This window comes from Somniosus microcephalus, chromosome 11 (assembly GCF_052327205.1).
Source record: "Somniosus microcephalus isolate GS21.2 chromosome 11, FLI_Smic_1.0, whole genome shotgun sequence".
NCBI classification, from domain to species: Eukaryota; Metazoa; Chordata; class Chondrichthyes; order Squaliformes; family Somniosidae; genus Somniosus; species Somniosus microcephalus.
In genome coordinates, this window is record NC_140997.1 from 50728108 (window position 1) to 50754463 (window position 26356).

At 52.7% G+C, this 26356-nt stretch overlaps 1 protein-coding gene across 1 annotated transcript in view; it reads right to left on the bottom strand.

Annotated features, from left to right (window-relative positions):
* Positions 1–26356, bottom strand: part of grin2aa (glutamate receptor, ionotropic, N-methyl D-aspartate 2A, a) — a 322390-nt gene that overhangs the window by 188798 nt on the left and 107236 nt on the right. Inside the window, exon 4 of the mRNA XM_086002241.1 lies at positions 19982–20187. Within this exon, the coding sequence (XP_085858367.1) occupies positions 19982–20187 (206 nt within the window). The remainder of the gene's footprint in view (positions 1–19981; positions 20188–26356) is intronic.

A 26356-nucleotide genomic window follows, 5' to 3' on the forward strand; every position in this document is an offset into this window, starting at 1 on the left:
ATCGGGGGTGACGGTGAACGATGGGGGAGTTATGGTGATCGGGGGGAGTGATGGTGATTGGGAGGAGTGACGGTGATCAGGGAGAGTGATGGTGTTCGGGGGGGTGATGGTGATCGGCGGGAGTGATAGCAATCGATCGGGGAGTTATGGTGATCGGGGGGAGTGATGGTGATCGGGGGGAGTGCCGGTGATCGGGGGCTTGAGGTGATTGCGAGGAGTGACGGTGATCAGGGGGAGTGATGGTGATCGGGAGGAGCGATGGTGATCGGGAGGGGTAACAGTGATCGGGGGAGTGAGGGTGATCGGCGGAGTGACAGTGTTCTGGGGGGGTGATGGTGATCGGCGGGAGTGACTGCGATCGATGGGGGAGTTATGGTGATCGGGGGGAGTGATGGTGCTAGGGGGGAGTGACGGTGATCGGGGGAGTGATCGTGATTGGGGGTGTGACAGTGATCGGGGGGAGTGACGGTGATCGGGGGTATTGATGTTGATTGCGAGGAGTGACGGTGATCGGGGGAGTAAAGGTGATCGTGGTGAGTGATGATGATCGGGGGGAGTGACGGTGATCGTGGGGAGTGACGGTGATCGGGGGAGTAATGGTGATCGGGAGGAGTGACGGTGTTCGGGGGGAGTGATGGCGATCGGTGGGAGTGATGGTGATCGATGGGGGAGTTATGTTGATCGGGGGGAGTTATGGTGATCGGGAGGAGTGATGGTGATCAGGGGGAGTGATGGTGATCAGGGGGAGTGACGGTGATCGGGGTGAGTGATGGTGATCGGAGGAGTGACGGTGATCGGGGGGAGTGATGGTGATCGGGGGGTTTCATGGTGATCGGGGGGAGTGATGGTGATCGGGGTGAGTGACGGTGATCGGGGAGAGTGATGGTGATCGGGAGGAGTAACGATGATCGGGGAAGTGATGGTGATCGGGGGAGTGATGGTTATTGGGGGGGAGTGACGGTGATCGCCGGAGTGACGGTGATCGGGGGAGTGACAGTGTTCAAGGGGGGTAATGCTGATCGGCGGGAGTGACGGCAATCGATGGGGGAGTTCTGGTGTACGGGGGGAGTGATGGTGATAGGGTGGAGTGACGGTGATCGGGGGAATGACGGTGATCGGGCGAGTGATGGGGATCGGGGGGAGTGATGGTGATCGGGGGAGTGATGGTGATCGGGCGAGTGATGGGGATCGGGGGGAGTGATGGTGATCGGGAGGAGTGACGGAGTTCAGGGGCAGTGACGGGGATCGGGAGGAGTTACGGTGATCGGGGGGAGTGATGGTGATCGGGGGAGTGACGGTAATTGGTGGAGTGACAGTGTTCGGGGGTTGATGGTGATTGGCGGGAGTGACGGCGATCGATGGGGGAGTGATCGGGGGATTGGCGGTGAACGATGGGGGAGTTATGGTGATCGGGGGAGTGACGGTGATTGGGAGGAGTGACGGTGATCGGGGAAGTGACGGTGATCGGGGAGAGTGATGTGTTCGGGGGGGTGATGGTGAACGGCGGGAGTGACGGCGATTGATCGGGGAGTTATGGAGATCGGGGGGTGATGGTGATCGGGGGGAGTGATGGTGATCGGAGGAGTAACGGTGATCGGGGGGAGTGACGGTGATCGGGGGGATTGATGGTGATTGCGAGGAGTAACGGTGATCAGGGAGAGTGATGGTGATCGGGAGGAGTGACGGTGATCGGGGAGAGTGATGATGATCGGGGGGAGTAACAGTGATCGGGGGGAGTGATGGTGATCGGGGGAGTGATGTTGATCGGGGGAGTGATTGGTATTGGGGGGGAGTGACAGTGATCGGCGGAGTGACGGTGATCGGGGGGAGTGACAGTGTTCGGGGGGGTGATGGTGATCAGCGGGAGTGACGGCAATCGATGGGGGAGTTCTGGTGAATGGGGGGAGTGATGGTGATCGGGGGGAGGAGTGATGGTCATCGGGAGGAGTGACGGTGATCGGGGGCAGTGATGGTGATCAATGGGGGAGTTATGGTGATCGGGTGGGAGAGATGGTGATCGGGGGAGTGGCGGTCATCGGGGTGGAGTGATGGTGATCGGGGGGCGTGATGGCGATCGGATAGGAGTGACGGTGATCAGGGGGGAGTGACGGTGATGGGGGAGTAATGGTGATCGGGGGAGTGATGGTGATGGGGTGGGAGTGATGGTGATCGGGGGAGTGGTGGTGATCGGGGGAGTGACGGTGATCGGGGGAGTGACGGTGATCGGGGGGAGTGACGGTGATCGGGGGGAGTGACGGTGGTCTGGGGGAGTCATGGTGATCGGGAGGAGTGACGGTGATCGGGGAGGCGTGATGGTGATCGGGGGAGCGACGGTGATCGGGGGGAGTGATGGTGATCGAATGGGGTGTTATGGTGATCGGGGGGAGTCACGGAGATCAGGGGGGAGTGATGGTGATCGGGGGGAGTGATGGTGATTGGGGGTAGTGATGGTGATCGGGGGAGTGATGGTGATCGGGTGGGAGAGATGGTGATCGGGGGAGTGGCGGTCATCGGGGTGGAGTGATGGTGATCGGGCGAGTGACGCCGATTGGGTGGGGAGTGACGGTGATCAGGGGGGAGTGGTGGTGATTGGGGGGAGTGGCTGTGATTGGGGGGTGTAATGGTGATCAGGGGGAGTGACGGTGATCGGGGGCAGTGATGGTGATCAATGGGGGAGTTATGGTGATCGGGTGGGAGAGATGGTGATCGGGGGAGTGGCGGTCATCGGGGTGGAGTGATGGTGATCGGGGGGCGTGATGGCGATCGGATAGGAGTGACGGTGATCAGGGGGGAGTGACGGTGATGGGGGAGTAATGGTGATCGGGGGAGTGATGGTGATGGGGTGGGAGTGATGGTGATCGGGGGAGTGGTGGTGATCGGGGTGGAGTGATGGTGATCGGGACGAGTGACGGCAATCAGGGGGGGAGTGATGGTGATCAGGGGGGAGTGGTGGTGATTGGGGGGAGTGGCTGTGATCGGGGGGTGTGATGGTGATCAGGGGGAGTAACAGTGATCGGGGGGAGTGATGGTGATCGGGGGGTGTCATGGTGATCGGGGGGAGTGATGGTGATCGGGGCGAGTGACGGTGACCGGGTGAGGATTGATGGTGATCGGAGGGAGTGATGGTGATCGGGGGGAGGAGTGATGATGATCGGGGGGTTGGTGGTGATTGGGGGGCAGTGATGGTGATCGGGGGGCAGTGATGGTGATTGGGGGGAGTGATAGTGATCGGGGGGTGTGATGGTGAACGGGGGGCAGTGATGGTGATCGGTGGGGGAGTTATGGTGATCGGGGGGAGTGATTGTGATCGGGGGGAGTGATTGTGATCGGGAGAAGTGACGGTGATCGGGGGGAGTGATGGTGGTCGGGGAGTGATGGTGATCGGGGGTGACGGTGAACGATGGGGGAGTTATGGTGATCGGGGGGAGTGATGGTGATTGGGAGGAGTGACGGTGATCAGGGAGAGTGATGGTGTTCGGGGGGGTGATGGTGATCGGCGGGAGTGATAGCAATCGATCGGGGAGTTATGGTGATCGGGGGGAGTGATGGTGATCGGGGGGAGTGCCGGTGATCGGGGGCTTGAGGTGATTGCGAGGAGTGACGGTGATCAGGGGGAGTGATGGTGATCGGGAGGAGCGATGGTGATCGGGAGGGGTAACAGTGATCGGGGGAGTGAGGGTGATCGGCGGAGTGACAGTGTTCTGGGGGGGTGATGGTGATCGGCGGGAGTGACTGCGATCGATGGGGGAGTTATGGTGATCGGGGGGAGTGATGGTGCTAGGGGGGAGTGACGGTGATCGGGGGAGTGATCGTGATTGGGGGTGTGACAGTGATCGGGGGGAGTGACGGTGATCGGGGGTATTGATGTTGATTGCGAGGAGTGACGGTGATCGGGGGAGTAAAGGTGATCGTGGTGAGTGATGATGATCGGGGGGAGTGACGGTGATCGTGGGGAGTGACGGTGATCGGGGGAGTAATGGTGATCGGGAGGAGTGACGGTGTTCGGGGGGAGTGATGGCGATCGGTGGGAGTGATGGTGATCGATGGGGGAGTTATGTTGATCGGGGGGAGTTATGGTGATCGGGAGGAGTGATGGTGATCAGGGGGAGTGATGGTGATCAGGGGGAGTGACGGTGATCGGGGTGAGTGATGGTGATCGGAGGAGTGACGGTGATCGGGGGTGTGATGGTGATCGGGGGGTTTCATGGTGATCGGGGGGAGTGATGGTGATCGGGGTGAGTGACGGTGATCGGGGAGAGTGATGGTGATCGGGAGGAGTAACGATGATCGGGGAAGTGATGGTGATCGGGGGAGTGATGGTTATTGGGGGGGAGTGACGGTGATCGCCGGAGTGACGGTGATCGGGGGAGTGACAGTGTTCAAGGGGGGTAATGCTGATCGGCGGGAGTGACGGCAATCGATGGGGGAGTTCTGGTGTACGGGGGGAGTGATGGTGATAGGGTGGAGTGACGGTGATCGGGGGAATGACGGTGATCGGGCGAGTGATGGGGATCGGGGGGAGTGATGGTGATCGGGGGAGTGATGGTGATCGGGCGAGTGATGGGGATCGGGGGGAGTGATGGTGATCGGGAGGAGTGACGGAGTTCAGGGGCAGTGACGGGGATCGGGAGGAGTTACGGTGATCGGGGGGAGTGATGGTGATCGGGGGAGTGACGGTGATTGGCGGAGTGACAGTGTTCGGGGGTTGATGGTGATTGGCGGGAGTGACGGCGATCGATGGGGGAGTGATCGGGGGATTGGCGGTGAACGATGGGGGAGTTATGGTGATCGGGGGAGTGACGGTGATTGGGAGGAGTGACGGTGATCGGGGAAGTGACGGTGATCGGGGAGAGTGATGTGTTCGGGGGGGTGATGGTGAACGGCGGGAGTGACGGCGATTGATCGGGGAGTTATGGAGATCGGGGGGTGATGGTGATCGGGGGGAGTGATGGTGATCGGAGGAGTAACGGTGATCGGGGGGAGTGACGGTGATCGGGGGGATTGATGGTGATTGCGAGGAGTAACGGTGATCAGGGAGAGTGATGGTGATCGGGAGGAGTGACGGTGATCGGGGAGAGTGATGATGATCGGGGGGAGTAACAGTGATCGGGGGGAGTGATGGTGATCGGGGGAGTGATGTTGATCGGGGGAGTGATTGGTATTGGGGGGGAGTGACGGTGATCGGCGGAGTGACGGTGATCGGGGGGAGTGACAGTGTTCGGGGGGGTGATGGTGATCAGCGGGAGTGACGGCAATCGATGGGGGAGTTCTGGTGAATGGGGGGAGTGATGGTGATCGGGGGGAGGAGTGATGGTCATCGGGAGGAGTGACGGTGATCGGGGGCAGTGATGGTGATCAATGGGGGAGTTATGGTGATCGGGTGGGAGAGATGGTGATCGGGGGAGTGGCGGTCATCGGGGTGGAGTGATGGTGATCGGGGGGCGTGATGGCGATCGGATAGGAGTGACGGTGATCAGGGGGGAGTGACGGTGATGGGGGAGTAATGGTGATCGGGGGAGTGATGGTGATGGGGTGGGAGTGATGGTGATCGGGGGAGTGGTGGTGATCGGGGGAGTGACGGTGATCGGGGGAGTGACGGTGATCGGGGGAGTGACGGTGATCGGGGGGAGTGACGGTGATCGGGGGGGAGTGACGGTGGTCTGGGGGAGTCATGGTGATCGGGAGGAGTGACGGTGATCGGGGAGGAGTGATGGTGATCGGGGGAGCGACGGTGATCGGGGGGAGTGATGGTGATCGAATGGGGTGTTATGGTGATCGGGGGGAGTCACGGAGATCAGGGGGGAGTGATGGTGATCGGGGGGAGTGATGGTGATTGGGGGTAGTGATGGTGATCGGGGGAGTGATGGTGATCGGGTGGGAGAGATGGTGATCGGGGGAGTGGCGGTCATCGGGGTGGAGTGATGGTGATCGGGCGAGTGACGCCGATTGGGTGGGGAGTGACGGTGATCAGGGGGGAGTGGTGGTGATTGGGGGGAGTGGCTGTGATTGGGGGGTGTAATGGTGATCAGGGGGAGTGACGGTGATCGGGGGCAGTGATGGTGATCAATGGGGGAGTTATGGTGATCGGGTGGGAGAGATGGTGATCGGGGGAGTGGCGGTCATCGGGGTGGAGTGATGGTGATCGGGGGGCGTGATGGCGATCGGATAGGAGTGACGGTGATCAGGGGGGAGTGACGGTGATGGGGGAGTAATGGTGATCGGGGGAGTGATGGTGATGGGGTGGGAGTGATGGTGATCGGGGGAGTGGTGGTGATCGGGGTGGAGTGATGGTGATCGGGACGAGTGACGGCAATCAGGGGGGGAGTGATGGTGATCAGGGGGGAGTGGTGGTGATTGGGGGGAGTGGCTGTGATCGGGGGGTGTGATGGTGATCAGGGGGAGTAACAGTGATCGGGGGGAGTGATGGTGATCGGGGGGTGTCATGGTGATCGGGGGGAGTGATGGTGATCGGGGCGAGTGACGGTGACCGGGTGAGGATTGATGGTGATCGGAGGGAGTGATGGTGATCGGGGGGAGGAGTGATGATGATCGGGGGGTTGGTGGTGATTGGGGGGCAGTGATGGTGATCGGGGGGCAGTGATGGTGATTGGGGGGAGTGATAGTGATCGGGGGGTGTGATGGTGAACGGGGGGCAGTGATGGTGATCGGTGGGGGAGTTATGGTGATCGGGGGGAGTGATTGTGATCGGGGGGAGTGATTGTGATCGGGAGAAGTGACGGTGATCGGGGGGAGTGATGGTGGTCGGGGAGTGATGGTGATCGGGGGTGACGGTGAACGATGGGGGAGTTATGGTGATCGGGGGGAGTGATGGTGATTGGGAGGAGTGACGGTGATCAGGGAGAGTGATGGTGTTCGGGGGGGTGATGGTGATCGGCGGGAGTGATAGCAATCGATCGGGGAGTTATGGTGATCGGGGGGAGTGATGGTGATCGGGGGGAGTGCCGGTGATCGGGGGCTTGAGGTGATTGCGAGGAGTGACGGTGATCAGGGGGAGTGATGGTGATCGGGAGGAGCGATGGTGATCGGGAGGGGTAACAGTGATCGGGGGAGTGAGGGTGATCGGCGGAGTGACAGTGTTCTGGGGGGGTGATGGTGATCGGCGGGAGTGACTGCGATCGATGGGGGAGTTATGGTGATCGGGGGGAGTGATGGTGCTGGGGGGAGTGACGGTGATCGGGGGAGTGATCGTGATTGGGGGTGTGACAGTGATCGGGGGGAGTGACGGTGATCGGGGGTATTGATGTTGATTGCGAGGAGTGACGGTGATCGGGGGAGTAAAGGTGATCGTGGTGAGTGATGATGATCGGGGGGAGTGACGGTGATCGTGGGGAGTGACGGTGATCGGGGGAGTAATGGTGATCGGGAGGAGTGACGGTGTTCGGGGGGAGTGATGGCGATCGGTGGGAGTGATGGTGATCGATGGGGGAGTTATGTTGATCGGGGGGAGTTATGGTGATCGGGAGGAGTGATGGTGATCAGGGGGAGTGATGGTGATCAGGGGGAGTGACGGTGATCGGGGTGAGTGATGGTGATCGGAGGAGTGACGGTGATCGGGGGGAGTGATGGTGATCGGGGGGTGTCATGGTGATCGGGGGGAGTGATGGTGATCGGGGTGAGTGACGGTGACCGGGTGAGGATTGATGGTGATCGGAGGGAGTGATGGTGATCGGGGGGAGGAGTGATGATGATCGGGGGGTTGGTGGTGATCGGGGGGCAGTGATGGTGATCGGGGGGAGTGATGGTGATCGGGGGGAGTGATGGTGAATGGGGGGCAGTGATGGTGATCGGTGGGCAGTGATGGTGATCGGAGGGGGAGTTATGGTGATCGGGGGGAGTGATTGTGATCGGGCGGAGTGATTGTGATCGGGGGCAGTGATGGTGATCGGGTGGAGTGACAGTGATAAGGGGCAGTGATGGTGATCGGGAGGAGTGACGGCCATCGGGGGGAGTGAGGGTGGTTGGGGGAGTGATGGTGATCGGGGTGACGGTGAACGATGGGGGAGTTATGGTGATCGGGGGGAGTGACGGTGATTGGGAGGAGTGACGGTGATCAGGGAAGTGACGGTGATCGGGGAGAGTGATGGTGTTCGGGGGGGTGATGGTGATCGGCGGGAGTGACAGCGATCGATCGGGGAGTTATGGTGATCGGGGGAGTGATGGTTATCGAGAGGAGTGACGGTGATCGGGGGAGTGACGGTGATCGGGGGGAGTGCCGGTGATCGGGGGGAGTGCCGGTGATCGGGGGGATTGATGGTGATTGCGAGGAGTGACGGTGATCAGGGGGAGTGATGGTGATCGGGAGGAGTGATGGTGATCAGGAGGAGTAACAGTGATCGGGGGAGTGATGGTGATCGGCGGAGTGACAGTGTTCTGGGGGGGTGATGGTGATCGGCGGGAGTGACGGCGATCGGGGGGTGTGATGGTGATCGGGGCAGTGATGGTGATCAGGAGGAGTGATGGTCATCAGGGGATGTGATGGTGATCAGAGGAGTGACGGTGATCGGGGGGAGTGACGGTGATCGGGGGAGTGATGGTGATTGGGGGTGTGACAGTGATCGGGGGGAGTGACAGTGATCGGGGGTATTGATGTTGATTGCGAGGAGTGACAGTGATCAGGGGGAGTGAAGGTGATCGTGGTGAGTGATGATGATCGGGAGAGTGACGTGATCGGGGGGAGTGACGGTAATCGGGGGAGTAATGGTGATCGGGAGGAGTGACGGTGATCGGGGGGTGTGATGGTGATCGGGGCAGTGATGGTGATCAGGAGGAGTGATGGTCATCAGGGGATGTGATGGTGATCAGAGGAGTGACGGTGATCGGGGGGAGTGATGGTGATCAGGGGTGCGACGATGATCAGGGGAGTGACGGTGTTCGGGGGGAGTGATGGTGATCGGTGGGAATGATGGTTATCGATGGGGGAGTTATGTTGATCTGGGGGAGTTATGGTGATCGGGAGGAGTGATGGTGATCAGGGAGGAATAATGGTGATCAGTGGGAGTGATGGTGATCGGGAGGAGTGACGGTGATTGGGGTAGTGACGGTAATCATGGGCGTGACGGTGATAGGGTGGAGTGATGGTGCTCAGGGGAGTGATGGTGATCGGGGGAGTGATGGTGATCAGGGGGAGTGATGGTGATCAGGGGGAGTGATGGTGATCGTGGGAGTGATGGTGATGGGGGGTAGTGACGGTGCTCGGGGGAGTGACTGTGATCGGGGAGAGTGATGGTGATCGGGGGGGAGTGATGGTGATCGGGAGGAGTGATGGTGATCAGTGGAGTGACGGTGATCGATGGCGGAGTTATGGTGATCAGGGGAATGATGGTGATCTGGGGGAGTGATGGTGACCGGGAGGAGTGACGGTGATCGGGGGTAGTGGCTGTGATCGGGGGGTGTGACTGTGATCGGGAGGAGTGATGGTGATCGGGGGAAGTGATGGTGATCGGGGGAAGTGATGGTGATCGGGGGAAGTGATGGTGATCGGGGGAAGTGATGGTGATCGGGAGGAGTGATGGTGATCGGGGGAAGTGATGGTGATCGGGAGGAGTGATGGTGATCGGGGGGAGTGATGGTGATTAGGGGGAGTGACGGTGATAGGTGGGAGTGAAGTTGATCGGGGGTATTGACGGTGATCGGGGGGGAGTGACGGTGATCAGGGGAGTTATGGTGATCGGTGGGGAGTGACGGTGATTGGGAGGAGTGATGGTGATCAGGGGGAGTGACGGGAATCGATGGGGGAGTGACGGTGATCGGGGAGAGTGATGGTGATCGGGGTGCGTGATGGTGATCGGGAGGAGTAACAATGATCAGGGGCAGTGATCGTGATCGGGAGGAGTAACAATGATCAGGGGCAGTGATCATGATCGGGAGGAGTAACAGTGATCGGGGGGAGTGATGGTGATCGGGGGAGTGATGGTGATCGGGGGGGAGTGACGGTGATCGGCAGAGTGACGGTGATCGGGGGGAGTGACAGTGTTCGGGGGGGTGATGGTGATCGGCGGGAGTGACGGTGATCGGGGGGAGTGATGTTGATTGCGAGGAATGACGGTGATCGAGGGGAGTGATGGTGATCGGGAGGAGTAACAATGATCAGGGGGAGTGATGGTGATTGGGGGAGCGATGGTGATCGGGGGGAGGAGTGATGGTGATCGGGAGGAGTGACGGTGATCGGGGGGCAGTGATGCTGATCGATGGGGGAGTTATGGTGATCGGGGGGAGTGATGGTGATCAGGGGGGAGTCATGGTGATGGGGGGAGTCATGGTGATCGGGAGGAGCAACGATGATCGGGGCAGTGATGATGATCGGGAGGAGTAACAGTGATCAGGGGGAGTGATGGTGATCGGGGGAGTAATGGTGATCGGGGGAGTGATGGTGATCGGGGGGGAGTGACAGTGATCGGCAGATTGACGGTGATCGGGGGGAGTGACAGTGTTCGGGGGGGTGATGGTGATCGGCGGGAGTGACGGCGATCAATGGGGGAGTTCTGGTGAACGGGGGGAGTGATGGTGATTGGGGGGAGTGATGGTGATCAGAGGGAGTGACGGTGATCGGGGGAATGACGGTGATCGGGGTAGTGACGGTCATCGGGGGGAGTGACGGTGATTGCGATGAGTGACGGTGATCAGGGGGAGCGATGGTGATCTAGGGGAGTGATGGTGATCGGGGGGAGTGACTGATCGGGGGAGTGATGGTGATCGGGAGGAGTGACGGTGATTGGGGGGGAGTGATGGTGATTGGGGGAGCGATGGTGATCGGGGGGAGTGATGGTGATCGGGGGGAGTGATGGTGATCAGGGGGAGGAGTGATGGTGATCGGGAGGAGTGACGGTGATCGGGGGGCAGTGATGGTGATCGATGGGGGATTTATGGTGATCGGGGGGAGTGATGGTGATCAGGGGGGAGTCGTGGTGATCGGGGGGAATGATTGTGATTGGGGGAAGTGATGGTGATCGGGTGGGAGAGATGGTGATCCGGGGAGTGGCTGTCATCGGGGTGGAGTGATGGTGATTGGGGGGCGTGATGGCGATCGGATAAGAGTGACGGTGATCAGCGGGGAGTGACGGTGATCGGGGGAGTAATGGTGATCGGGGGAGTGATGGTGATGGGGTGGGAGTGATGGTGATCGGGGGAGTGGCGGAGATCGGGGTGGAGTGATGGTGATCGGGGCGAGTGACAGCGATCGGGGGGGTAGTGACGGTGATCAGGGGGTAGTGGTGGTGATCGGGGGGAGTGGCTGTGATCGGGGGGGTGTGATGGTGATCAGGGGGAGTAACGGTGATCGGGGGGAGTGATGGTGATCGGGGGGTGTCATGGTGATCGGAGGGAGTGATGGTGATCGGGGTGAGTGACGGTGATCGGGGGGCATGATAGTGATCAGGGGGAGGAGTGAAGGTGACCGGGTAGGGAGTGATGGTGATCGGAGGGAGTGATGGTGATCGGGGGGAGGAGTGATGATGATCGGGGGGTTGGTGGTGATCGGGGGGCAGTGATGGTGATCGGGGGGGCAGTGATGGTGATCGGGGGGAGTGATGGTGATCGGGATGAGTGACGATGATCGGGGGCAGTGATGGTCATCGATGGGGTAGTTATGGTGATTGGGGGGTGTGACGGTGATCGGGGGAATGACGGTGATCGGGGGGCTTAGATGGTGATCGGGAGGAGTGACGGTGATCGGGAGGAGTGATGGTGATCGGGGGAAGTGACGGTGATAGGGGGAGTGAAGTTGATCGGGGGGATTGACGGTGATCGGGGGGGAGTGATGGTGCTCGATGGGAGTAATGGTGATCGGGGGGCAGGGATGGTGATCGGGAGGAGTGATGGTGATCGGGAGGAGAGATGGTGATCGGGGGTAGTGACGGTGAACGATGGGGGAGTTATGGTGATCGGGGGGAGTGACGGTGATCGGGGGAAGTGATGGTGATCGGGGGGAATTACGGTGATAGGGGGGAGTGAAGTTGATCGGAGGGAGTGATGGTAATCGGGGGGAGTGATGGTGAGCAGCGGCGAGTGATGGTGATCGGGGGGAGTGATGGTGATTGGGGGAGTGATGGTGATTGGGGGGAGTGATGGTGATCGGGGAAAGTGATGGTGATTGGGGGGAGCGATGGTGATCGGGGGGAGTGATGGTGATCGTGGGGGGAGTGATGGTGATCGGGGAGAGTGTTGGTGATCGGGGGGAGTGATAGTGATCGGGGGGAGTGATGGTGATTGGGGGGAATGATGGTGATCGGGGGGAGTGATTGTGATCGTGGGGGGAGTGATGGTGATCGGGGGGAGTGATGGTGATCGGGGGGAGTGATGGTGATCGGCGGGGAGTGATGGTGATTGGGGGGAGTGATGCTGATCAGGGGAGTGATGGTGATCGGGGCAGTGATGGTGATCGGGGCAGTGATGGTGATCGGGGGGGATTGATGGTGATCGGGGGGAGTGATGGTGATCGGGGGGAGTGATGGTGATCGGGGGGAGTGATGGTGATCGGGGGGAGTGATGGTGATCGGTAGGGAGTGATGGTGATCGGGGAGAGTGATGGTGATCGGGGGAGTGATGGTGATCAGGGGAGTGATGGTGATCGGGGCAGTGATGGTGATCGGGGGGAGTGATGGTGATCGGGGGGGGATTGATAGTGATCGGGGGGGAGTGATGGTGATCGTGGGGGGAGTGATGGTGATCGGGGGGAGTGATGGTGATCGGGGGGAGTGATGGTGATCGGGGGGGGATTGATAGAGATCGGGGGGGAGTGATGGTGATCGTGGGGGGAGTGATGGTGATCGGGGAGAGTGATGGTGATCGGGGGAGTGATGGTGATCGGGGCAGTGATGGTGATCGGGGCAGTGATGGTGATCGGGGCAGTGATGGTGATCGGGGCAGTGATGGTGATCGGGGCAGTGATGGTGATCGGGGGGAGTGATGGTGATCGGGGGGGCGATTGATGGTTATCGTGGGGGAGTGATGGTGATCGTGGGGGAGTGATGGTGATCGGGGGGAGTGATGGTGATCGGCGGGGAGTGATGGTGATCGGGTGGAGTGATGGTGATCGGCGGGGAGTGATGGTGATCAGGGGAGTGATGGTGATCGGGGCAGTGATGGTGATCGGGGGGAGTGATGGTGATCGGGGGGAGTGATGGTGATCGGGGGGGAGTGATGGTGATCGGGGGGAGTGATGGTGATCGGCGGGGAGTGATGGTGATCGGGGAGAGTGATGGTGATCGGGGAGAGTGATGGTGATCGGGGTGAGTGATGGTGATCGGGGGAGTGATGGTGATCGGGGGAGTGATGGTGATCGGGGCAGTGATGATGATCGGGGGGAGTGATGATGATCGGGGGGAGTGATGGTGATCGGGGGGGGATTGATGGTGATCGGGGGGGAGTGATGGTGATCGGGGGGGAGTGATGGTGATCGGGGGAGTGATGGTGATCGGGGCAGTGATAATGATCGGGGGGAGTGATGGTGATCGGGGTGGGGAGTGATGGTGATCGGGGGGGAGTGATGGTGATCGGGGGGGAGTGATGGTGATCGGGGGGAGTGATTGTGATCGGGAAGATTGATGGCCTGCAGCGGCCTGCGTGCTTTCAATGTGGGATCAGGTGGAGCACTCTTGCTTCTCCCGGCTGACATGGCAAGCAGCAGACTTTATGCTCATAATGAACGAGCGCTTCCTGCTTGCCATACTGGAGCCTTAGGAGGCCGTTTAGCAACTGAAAAATGGGTGCAGCGCGGCCAAATTTCTAGGCCGGTGTAAGCATTCTACACCGTTTCTCCAGAAATTCCGTGGATCTTCCATCCCCCCATGAAATTCAACCCAAGCATGTCTAGGCTTACTTGGAAGCTCAAGCCCATGAATGGCCTTATTAGCAACAGCCAGGCTAGGTCTATCACGTAATTCTGCCTTGCATCCGATCAGCCACAATCATTGCTTTGTTTCTGTGCCACTGGTAATTGTGCAGGGACAAGATTTTCCCTCAAGGCATTGCTGAAATGCACAAAATTAATCACAGTGTCATAAATAGATCTCATTTCACTTTTGGGAGCAGTGCTTATAATAGGTTGCAGTCAGGAGGCAGGGTCTGTGATCCAAATTACAGAATCAGTTGGTTATAATTAGGCTTTTCATTTTTTTAAAGTTTTAACTGAATTGTTTAATTAAATCCAACTGAACAGGGCATTTCTTTTCATGAACATGTTCACTGATTTATAAAACTGTTATTCTTCTTCCTCCTCTCTTGAACAAATATTCCAATGGTCACAGTGTTACAAAGAATTACATAGGATATACGGCACAGAAACAGGCCATTCGGCCCAACCAGTCCATGTCGGTGTTTATGCTCCACTTGAGCCTCTTCCCATCCTTCCTCATCTAAATCTATCAGCATAACCCTCGATTCCCTTCTCCCTCATATGCTTATCTAACCTCCCCTTAAATGCATCTATACTATTCACTTCAACCACTCCCTGTGGTAGCGAGTTCCACATTCTCACCACTCTTTGGGTAAAGAAGTTTCTTCTGAATTCCATATTTGATTTCTTGGTGACTTTCTTATATTGATGTCCTCTAGTTATGCTCTTCCCCACAAGTGGAAACATTCTCTCTGTATCCACTCTATCAAAATCTTTCATAATTTTAAAGACCTCTATTAGGTCACCCCTCAGCCTTCTTTTTTCAAGAGAAAAGAGACCCAGCCTGTTTATCCTTTCCTGATATGTATATCCTCGCATTTCTGGTAATATCCTTGTAAATCTTTTTTGCACTCTCTCCAGTGCCTCTATGTACTTTTTATAGTATGGTGGCCAGAATTGTACGCAGTACTCCAAGGGTTGTCTAACTGTGGTGCGATACAAGTTTAGCGTAACTTCTCTACTTTTCAATTCTATCCCTCTAGAAATAAACCCTAGTGCCTGGTTTGCATTTTTATGGCCTTATTAACCTACATCACTACTTTTAGTGATTTGTGTATTTATTTGTACTCCCAGATCCCTTTGTTCCTCCACCCCATTTAGATTCTTATTTTCTAAGTAAATGAATAAAGTTAGGTCAGTGAATAAAAACTCATCTCATCAGAGTACATGGATCTTCAAAGCACTGCAGCTTTGTGCTTCATTATCTGATCCAGATTGTTTGCAACCTCGATGTCCGACTTAACCCTGAGCTGAGCTTTCAACCCCATATCTTCTCCATTACAAAGACGGCCTATTTCCACCCCTGTAACATTGCCCACCTCTGATCAGCCTCAGCCCATCTATCAATGAAACCCTCATCCATGCCTTTGTGACTTCTAGACTTGACTATTCCAATGCTCTCCTGGCTAGTCTCCATCTTCCACCCTCCATTAACTTCAGCTCATCCAAAACTTTGTTGCCCATATCCTATCCCGCATCAAGTCCTGCTCACCCATCAACCTGTACTCGCTGACTCACATTGGCTCTTATTTTCCCAGCATGTCAAATTTTAAATTCTTACCCTTGTGTTTAAATCTCGCCATGGTCTCGCCTCTCTCTAACTCTGCAACCTTCTCCAGAGCTTTAATCCTCTGTTTGAACTCTCCGTTCCTTTTACTCCAGCCTCTGGTATAACCCTCCTCCTTTCTCCCCATCATTGGAGACTGTTCCTTTAGCCACCCAGGCCCCACATTCTGAAATTCCCTCCCTAAACCCCTCCACCTTTCCAACTCCCTATCCTGCTTTAAGACCTGCCATAAAACCCACTTCCTTTGACCAAGCTTTTGATCACCCTTCCTAATAAATCCTTTGGCTCAGTATCTGTACACCTGAGTGGAGTACCTTGGGAGACTTTTCTAAGTTAAAGCTCTATATAAATACAACTAGTTGTCATTGCTGTTATTATTATTGATACCTGTGACTTCCATAAATTCCTCAAAGCACTCGGTTTCTTTTCTTGACAACTTGCCCTTTTCCCCATAATTAAAACAGTGGTTGCCAAGGGATCTGGTAGTCATGGGTCTTGTCATCATGGTTCTGTGGCCAGGTAGCATTTGACTCTCAAATCTACAAAGCAATAGGCTTGACACATTCTTACACTTGATACATTGTCACCACCCTGTGTCCATATTCCACATCTCTTGTCAGAGACCACTTGAAGTAGAATGGGCAATTAAAACCTTGAAGGAGTCAAACCTCTGTTATGCTCTACCAAGTGAAGAAGGATGGCCTGGAGGTGCCAACAAGAAAGGGGACAACAAACATTTTTACAAAAGGTACTTTTTTTGTTCCAATTTTGTCCCTTCCTCTCCTGTAGGTGCTGAAGCACAACTGCAACAACAACTTGCATTTAACCTCGGAAAGCGATTCCACAAGTGCCAGCAGCCCTTCAGCACTACATCCAAATTGCCCTTCTTGATATGTGAGGCTAGACAGTGAGCATTGGCAAGCTATTCAAGCTTGGAAGGCATCACAATTGAGAGTGACCATGTCTTCACCTGATGTCCACACACACACACACTTAGGGTTGCAAAGGGGTGGAAAGTTTCCGGTAAATTTCCGGAAATTTTCCACGGGAAGTTTAGCTTGGGAATTTTGGGAATTTTGCCCAAAAAAGCACATGCTAGCATAATATTGTTTTTTTTGTATTTCTTTCTTTTTTTTCCCCACAGGCCCTCTCTTAAAATTACTAACAGAGATGGAATCTTAATTATTAAGGAATTTCTTAATCAATATATGTTTATCTTCTTACTTGGCTTGTTTTAATAATTACAAGTTTTGTGTGTGACTGTGAACAAATGTGTCCTGATTGGTTGGATGAGTGGATGAGCGATTAGCTCCCTCTATTTGTAATATTTGCATATCGAATTGTGATTGGCCTGCAGGCATCTGTAAGACTGCTATAGTTTTTTTAAGATCCAGGTTAGGGGTCCTGAGGGAAGTCATTTTGTTTTCTGCTGATGTTGTGATGATGCAGTAAGTAAATCAGACTTTATACCAAATAAACCAGTTACTTGTTGAACTCTGTTGTCCTTCAATTTAAAATATACAAAATAATACACTATTGGTGATGTAGCGTCGTGTGCGTACAGGTCATGCTTCCATCACATGGAGCATCAGCAAAAATGTACTCACCCTGTTGCAATCGTGCTGATCGACCGCAGTTCGACACAGAGATGAATGTCCTTTATTTCTCTGCATAGAACAATGCCACATTTACCGTCGGATGTGTGGAAGCATTTTACCCCAGGCATTAAAGATGGAAAGACTGTGTACATGTGCAAACACTGTAGAAAGCCATATGTAAAGAATGCCACAAAGATGCAGCAGCATTTATCCAAATGCAATAACTTCACTCAAAGCTCACAGCAGTCAGCCCAGAGTTCCTCTGCTTCCATTCAAGAAGATGATGGTTCTCATTCAGCATCAGGCTCCTTATCATCAGCAACTCCTGGCCCACTTGGAAGGTTCTTTGATACAATGGATAACCATAGCCAGAAGAATGCAGATGAGTGCCTTGCTCGAGCTGTATATGCAACAGGCTCACCCCTCATGCTCACAGCCAATGTGTACTGGAAGAGATTTTTCTATGTTATTCGCCCTGCATACTGTCCTCCCACCAGACATGCTTTGTCTACTTATTTGCTGGAGGCTGAGTATAACAGAGTCCAAGGAAAGCTCAAAGAAATGATAGCGATGGCAGACTGTGTTGCAGTTATCTCAGATGGGTGGTCAAATGTACGAGGGGAGGGCATCATAAACTACATCGTCTCCATTCCTCTCCCAGTGTTCTTCAAGAGCACAGACACGAAGGACAACAGACACACAGGCACATACATTGCTGATGAGCTGAAAGCGGTCATCAACGATCTTGGATCACAAAAGGTCTTTGCAGTAGTTACTGACAATGCTGCGAATATGAAGGCTGCTTGGGCTCAAGTGGAGGAGGCCTACCCTCATATTACGTCTATTGGGTGCGCAGCTCATGGGCTTAACCTGCTCCTCAAGGACATCATGGGTTTGAGAACCATGGAAGCACTGTACAAGAGAGCCAAGCAAGTTGTTAAGTATGTCAGGGGAAAACAGGTAGTTGCAGCAACCTACAACTCCAAGCAAATGACAAAGAACAAGAACACCACACTGAAGCTGCCCAACAACACTAGATGGGGTGGTGTTGTCATAATGTACAACAGCCTTCTGGAGGGTAAGGAGTCGCTGCAAGAAATGGCAATATCCCAGTTTGGGGATATGGAAACCACCATCAAGAAAATACTGCTGGATGATGTGCTTTGGGAGAGAGTGGTTAGCAGCCTTAAACTACTCTCACCAGTAGCATCTGCAATTGCTCAGATTGAAGGAGATGACGCTGTCTTGTCAGATGTTCTCAGGCTTTTTACTGATTTAAAAGAACAAATCAGCATTGCCCTATCCACATCCCTGCTGCTCAAAGCAGAGGAGAAGGCAATTGTTCAATTCATACAGACGCGTCAAGAATTTTGTGTCAAGCCGATTCATGCTGCAGCATACATGCTGGACCCAAAGCATGTTGGGAGACCAATACTTTCTGGAGAACAGATCAACAGCGCTTACAGTGTGATTTCTACTCTCTCACACCATCTCAATCTGGATGTGGGCAAAGTTCTGGGAAGTCTGGCAAAGTTCTCTACCAAGCAAGGTCTTTGGAATGGGGATGGGATATGGGAATCATGCAAGCATATCAGTGCACATACCTGGTGGAAGGGACTTTGTGCATCTGAGGCCCTGTCACCCATTGCATCGGTGATACTCCAAATCCCACCTTCATCAGCGGCCTCTGAACGAAACTGGTCACTTTTTGGGAATACGCATACAAAGGTGCGCAACAGGCTGACTAACAAGAGAGTGGAGAAACTGGTGGCTATCCGGGCGAACCTACAACTTATTGAGCCAGATACAGAAGTGTCCACCACACAGCTAGACACTGACACAGAGGAGGAAATGGACACATCAGAGCCAGAGTCAGAGAATCAGGAGGAGCAATGAGGAGTAGAAGACTCAGAAGACTCATGAGTAGAAGACTCAAAGGGACAAAATAAGGACAAATTACAGGCTAAATAAGCTGACGCTCTTTTAATTTTATTTTAGATGGGTCTTTTTTGTGGGGGTTCAATAAAGTTCAAAATTATAACCTAAATAAAGTTTTGAAAGCCTGTTTTTATTTGTATGGAACAGTATGTCTATTTTGACGACAAAGATAATATAAGGGTCAGAGACAAAAACCATCAGTGTGCAAAAAAACTCAAAATTCCCATAAATTCCCAAAAATTCCCATGGAAAGTTTCCTCTTTTAAAAATTCCCAGAATTTTGCAACCTTACACACACTCTTTCCAGAAAACATGGATCTGCTCAGGCAAGGTCACAGTACATATGGTGAGGGATAGTGTGCATCAGTGGAGCACAAGAGTGGTGAGAATGTGGAACTTACTACCGCATAGAGTGGTTGAGGCGAATAGCATAGATGCATTTAAGGGGAAGCTAGATAATTACAAGAGAGAAAAAGGAAGAGAAAGATATGCTGATAGGGTGAGATGAAGTAGGGTGGGAGGAGGCTCGTGTGGAGCATGATCCAGTTGGGCCGAATGGCCTGTTCCTGCACTGTAAATTCTATGTAATTCTATGTAACTGATAGACTACAGTGCAAATATGAATGAACAGTCCTGCGTTTCAGTGCTGGAAATCTGAAACAAATGCAGAAAATGCTGGAAATGCTCAGCAGCCTCTGTGGAGAGAAAGTGGAATGAATGTTTTAGGTCATGAAACAGAAAGGTTTAAATGTGATTTGGTTTGATACATACAAACCTTCAATTGGCTTAACTTCATGCTTCCCATTTTCTTGAACATAAAGCATTAGCAAGCATTAGGAGTTGTTCCTAAAAATGAAGAGTGTGGAAGAATCTGAAAAAACACACCGCCTTATAAACAACCGGCGCTCACATTGTAAAAATGAAGTGGCCGACAGGAAAATGAAAATGAACATAGACTGTACTCACAGAGCCTTTATATTTTTCCTGCATGGCACGTTGCTTCTCGCACAGGTTCCAGTCAATTTATCCACATCTTCCACAATGACAAATGGGGTTTCCTCTAAAGTGACAATAGTTAGGTGGCTGTCATCTACCTCCCCATCCGCGAAGGAATTAAATCTTGGCCACACAGGATATTTCAGTGCCAGGCTTTGGTTTTCCCACTTCCCAACCTGGAACATGAAGATATCAAAGTCATTCACATGTTCACTCAAGTTTTCCAGGCTAAAGGCAAATGTTAGCAACAGCTACTTGCATTTATATAGCGCCTTTAATGTAGTAATACATCCCTAGGCACGTAACAAGAGCGTTATCAAACAAAATTTGTCACCGAGCCACATAAGGAGCTATTGAGACAGGTGAACCAAAGCTTGGTCAAAGCTTCTTACAGGAGGAGAGAAAGGTCGAGAGGTGGAGAGGTTAAGGGAAGGAATTCCAGAGCTTAGGGCCTCTGCAGCTGAAGGTTCAGCCACCAATGGTGGAGCGATGAAAATCAGGAAATGTGCAAGAGGACAGAATTGAAGGAGTACAGAGATCTTGGAGGGTTTCTTTGCTGGAAGAGATTCCCGAGATTGGGAGGGGTGTGGCCATCGGTGTAAATTTTCTGTTATACCCTATCTGCACTACTTGGGTCTTCACCAAGTTGAGATTATACCTGTGAGTAGTCGCCACCCCCTCCCCCCATCCCCCCGCCCCCTTCCCCCCGCTCCCTGCACGCCCCCCCCCCCCCCACAACACCTTATGTACGTTGATTTCAGCTGGAATTCCTGGCCTTCTGGGGCACAAGATCCATCCTTGGCTACGTGGGTGTTGTGCCATTGGCACGGCAATGAAGGGACCTCCCTCTGACCCCTGCTAACTTTGGTGGAATCAGCAGTGGAGCACAATGGGGGTGAGTTACCGTGGGGTTTTCCTGCTTGTCCGCAGGTAGGTCAGTGGAAGAGCCGTGGAAAACCCGTAAACACAAGGTAAACACTCCCAATAGCAGCAGAACATATATGCAATGAAGCACATGCTTCAGCAAGCAGCACTTTTACCTCGTAATTTAGACCATCGACACTAGGGATTAGCCTCGTGGCTCTTCTCTGCACTGGCTCCAGCAACTGGAACTGGACACAGTACTCAAGGTGGGCCTGACCAGAGCACTGTACAGTTTGATCATGGATTCCACTGACTTGTATTCTACTACTTCTATTAGCATTTTTGAATGCTGCTCTTCCTTAGTTGGACATGTTGAGCATCTGCCACCCCAACATAACTTCTCTAACATTGTTTTCTACCCTTCAGCCAGTTTCCTATCCATTCCCAAGATTTACCCGGAATCCCCCCAGCTTTGAGCCTTTTGTGTGGAACTTTGTCAAATGCCTTTTGGAAGTCTAGGTACATCACGCTGTAAGTCTTTCCAGACTCCATTTGGATTGTCACTTCCTCAAAGAGGCCAAGGAGGTTGGTCAAGCAGAATCTTGCCCTTCTGAATCCATGTTGGCTGCTGTTTCCCAAGTTATTACTGTACAGATAAACCTCAAGTTTACTTCTGATAATCAATTATTCTGCACGGAAGTAAAAGAAGAGGAATGGGTAAGTCGTTGCCTCTGCCTATTTTGTCACCCTTTTTGAATATAGGCACTGACATGAATCTTGTCATTCATGTGGAAATGACTTATGAAGTAATACTGGGCGGCCTGCTGGTGGTGCTGTCCAGGGAGAGTATAAATACTCCGGCATGGGCCCAGCTTGCTCAGGACATTCTTTAACAGGAACTAGTGAAGGACACAACTAGATCTCCATGTTGTGAAACAGTTAATTAAATCCTTGTTTAATACTCAGACCAAGTGCCTAGTAGTTTTCTTACGTCAGGCACCATATTAGAATTACAGAGAATGTACAACACAGAAACAGGCCAATTGGCCCAACTGGTCCATGCCGGTGTTTATGCTCCAAACGAGCCTCCTCCCACCCGCACTTCATCAAATTCTATCAGCATAACCTTCTTATTCCTTTCTCCCTCATGTGTTTATCTAGCTTCCCCTTAAATGCATCAATGCTATTCGCCTCAACTACTCCTCGTGGTAGTGAGTTCCACATTCTAACCGCTCTGATTAAAGAAGTTAGCCTCTTTCCAATTTACTGGTGCTTTCACAGTATTCAGTGACTCCCTCGTAATGATTAAGAATGCCGTACAAATGTCTTTCCTAGTCTCACTCAGCGCTCTGTAATAAATACCACCGGTGCAGGCACGATGGGCCGAATGGCTTCCTTCTGTGCTGTATCATTCTATGATTATATTACTGGGGATTTATTTGATTAGAGACCTTTTAGCCTGACGTAATTTACTGTAATGTTTGGTGGCTAATAAATTAAGTTTAAGCATTTTTCAGTCCTTTCTACAGCTGAGAGTTAATAGAGATCATAATTTTTAAGCTTCAACATAACTCACTTTTTGCTGCATTTGCATCAGCTGGACAGCTGACTTCCAATATGGCTTCTTGCAGCCTTTTCCAATCTTCTCTGACTTTTGTACAGAAACATTACTTTTCTGACTCCAGGTTTATCTTTTTGCTCTTTACATCACCAAGCAGAATTGCTAGGCTGTATTTCCAAATAAGAACCTTTTATTTGTAAAAGCCTTTGTGGCTCAGGCATTCTATCTCAGCATTTAAAGAGGTATGGGCTAACCAAGGACTGTTGACATGGATTTGTAGAAGTCAGATTATGCTCGACTAATTTAATTTTAAGGAAGCGCACAGACTAAGGAATGGAGTGAATGTGGTATACTTGGGCTTTGAAAAGCACCTGAGAAAGTGCCGCATAAAATAAATTTGTGAATATTAATATTAAAGAAGTAAATAGTAAAAGCTTATTTCCACTTTTTGTCGAAATCATAACATGGGAGCATAAATTTAGGAACACCAGACACATAAAGGAGTAGTTAGAATATAGAATGCATGACCTCTGGTGACTATTGAAGCCAAATTGATCATTAAATAAAGGCTGCAAGAAGCAACATTTTAGGGGACATTACACAAGAAGAAAAGTAATATAGGGAAAAGGCAGGGTACTGGGATCAAAGCCAGTAGTTCTGGTGTGAAGCTAACCCTGGCACAATTGGGGAATGGACTGAGTGGCGTGTCTGTGCTTAAAACCTCTTAAGATTTTATAAGTTTCTTGCAGTAGCTAGTACTAAATACATATATCAAAGAATGATACAGCACAGATGGAGGCAATTTAGTCCATCGTGCCTGTGCCAGCACTTTGAAAGAGCTGTCCAATTAGTCCCACTCCCCTGCTCTTTCCCCATTGCATTCAATATTGGGCAGATTCAACAGTAAGAGGTCTAGGTTGGCATCTGGTTTATACAGAAAATATCACATTAGCCTTGGCTCAATGGTAGCACTCTCGCCTTAGTCAGAACGTTGTGGGTTCAAGACCCACGCCAGGGGTTGAGCACATAATCTAGGTGGACACATCAGCTCATTACTGAGGTGGGGGGCGTACCAATTAGCTAGAGGTGCCTTCTGTCAAATGAGATGTTAAACCAAAGTCCTGCCTGCCTTCTCAGGTAGCCATAAAAGTTCTCATGCACTATATATGTACATGGGTGCACATAATCGATCAGTCAGCAAGACCTGGACAATATTCAGGCTTGGGCTGATAAGTTTCAAGTAACATTTGCGCTACATAAGTGCCAGGCAATGACCATCTCCAACAAAAGAGTGTCTAGCCACCTTCCCCTGACATTCAACGGCATTACCATCGCCAAATACCTCACCATCAACATCTTAGGGGTCACCACTGACCAGAAACTTATGGACCAGCACATACTGTGGTTACAAAAGTAGGTCAGAGGCTTGGTATTCTACAGCATGTGATTCACCTCCTGACTCCCGAAAGCCTTTCCACCATCTACAAGGCACAAGTCAGGAGTCTGATAGAATACTCCCCACTTGCCTAGATGAGTGTAGCTCCAACAACACTCAAGGAGCTTGATACCATCCAGGACAAAGCAGCCCACTTGATTGGCACCCCATCCGCCACTTTAAATATTCACTCCCTCCACCACTGGCGCACCGTGGCTGCAGTGGGTACCATCTACAAGGTGCACTGCAGCAACTCGCCAAGGCTTCTTCGACAGCACCTCTCGTGACCTCTACCACCTAAAAGGACAAGAGCAGCAGGCGCATGGGAACACCACCACCTCCAAGTTCCCTTCCAAGTCACACACCATCCTGACATGGAAATATATCACCATTCCTTCACTGGGTCAAAATCCTGGAACTCCCTTCCTAACAGCCCTGTGGGAGTACCTTCACCACAAGGACAGCAGCGGTTCAAGGCGGCTCATCACCACCTTCTCGAGGGCAATTAGGGATGGGCAATAACGCCCACATCCCATGAATAAATTTTTTTTAAGTGGTACACCAGATGATGTAGTTGTAGATCTAAGATAGCTGTTAGTTGCTTCAGCATAGATATTCACCTTGCTATACTTCCAGAATTGTCCATACCCTCTGTTGCTTTTACACATACAACTGAGTCCAGATAAATAATTTGCCAATAAATGTTATACTTGGATCAAGGCTGCTACAGACTGCAGTTAAAAATAACCAATTTGCTCATGTTTGCAGCACAGTTCACACATTAAATTAATAATTCAACCTAAGCAAAAGCAGAAAACAATATATATATTGTATATGTATTATTAAAACATTGTGTCTGAGCGTGTTCCTGTCTGCAACATTTGTCATGTCTTTGCCACATCTTTTGGGGGAGAAATCAAGTGCTCCACTTCGTTCCTGGAGTGCTAAAGGACGCAGGCGGGGCGGCAGTGGTGCAGCGCTGCACAATGTCCCGTGCAGCGCTACTGCGATCCGAGGCTCCTTCCCTCCCTCAAAGGGAAGGGCCATCGCTGCAGGCTCTGCATTGGAACCAGTTAGCTGGTCCCAGATGGCGGCCGCGATCCGGCACGATCAGCCCTATGCACTCCAGCAGAGTGCCGGGCTGATCGATCGCAGCTCAGGAGAATTGAAAAAAATTGAAAAAAAACATTTTAGAAATTTTCCTACTTACCTCGGCAACCTCCCCTTTAACTTCCGCCCCCGAAGCGCCCGATCTCCTGTACAACGCCTCCTGCAGTTGTCGGTGTTTTCACCCAGCGATGCTGCAGGGGACCGAACTGAAGTTCGGGTCCAGGATGCGACCAGGGCGGTACGCACGGCAATGACGTCACGGGCGCAGGAGATCGTGGCGCAAAGTGTTACTGCCGCAGCAAACCTCCCGGCCAAGTCGTTCATCTCGCCGCGCCCAGACGGTACGTCATTAGCGCCCTGTTATCACCCCCTGGGGGCACTAACGGGAGGTGCTAACCCACCAAATTTCTCCCCCATTGTGCCCAGTTTTTCCCATTCTAATCTTTTATGTCCACATTTATACTAAGTTTCACCTTTGTTGATGTTACTCCACATCGGCCAATCGTTATCTTCTGCATGACCAGTGCACGACCAGCGCGCTCTTTTTTGGGGTGTGAATGGCATCTCCAGCACGTCGGATGCATCCTGATGACACAAGTGAGCCAATTTTGCATGGTCCTCTTGCTCACCAGTTTTGGTATGGCAGTTCCTGTTTGCCGTTGGGTTTGTGCCTGAATGAATTGCTAGGCCATCATGTTGATATTCTCAAAATGATTTCCCCTCACAATTAAGTTGGCTTGCAACGTTGAAATCTGCCATTTGTTGCTTTCATTTTTGATTAATTTTTTGTTTCATCACTGCAGCTTATAATATAGATTTAACACATTGTACTTATCTACCATATAGTTCTAGCACCTTACTCGCCAGCCTTTGTGCTTCCCGCTATCGTCATTGACACTGCTCAGCAGTGGAAATGTGGATTGCCTCAGTGCAAGAATGCAACCTTCTCCTTAGAGTACACTTGCTTTCAACTTACATGGTCTTGTTACTAGGCATGCGACTACCTAGGTTAGCTTCCACTGCGTGACTCTCAAACTTAAATGGTATACATATCTTATTGGTAGATTTTAAAGCCCTGAACTTAACTTGGGGCAGGAGTCGTGCGGGCACGGGCCAAGGCGGGGCGCAACCCATCCTAACACTGGCAGCACGAGGCCTGGGAGATTTTAATTTCCAGGCCACATCTGCGTAGGCCCCAAAACCGGTGGGAAGCAGCAGCTGGTCGGCTGGCAGAAGCAGGATGTCGGGAGGGCAGGAGGCTACCGTCGGGGACCAAAGGGACAGAGCCTGGCACTCAGGTAAGTGGCTGGGAAGGTGTCTGAGAGTGGCCACGTGGTCAGATAGATGGGGTGTGGGGGAAGCCTGGGCAGAGGAG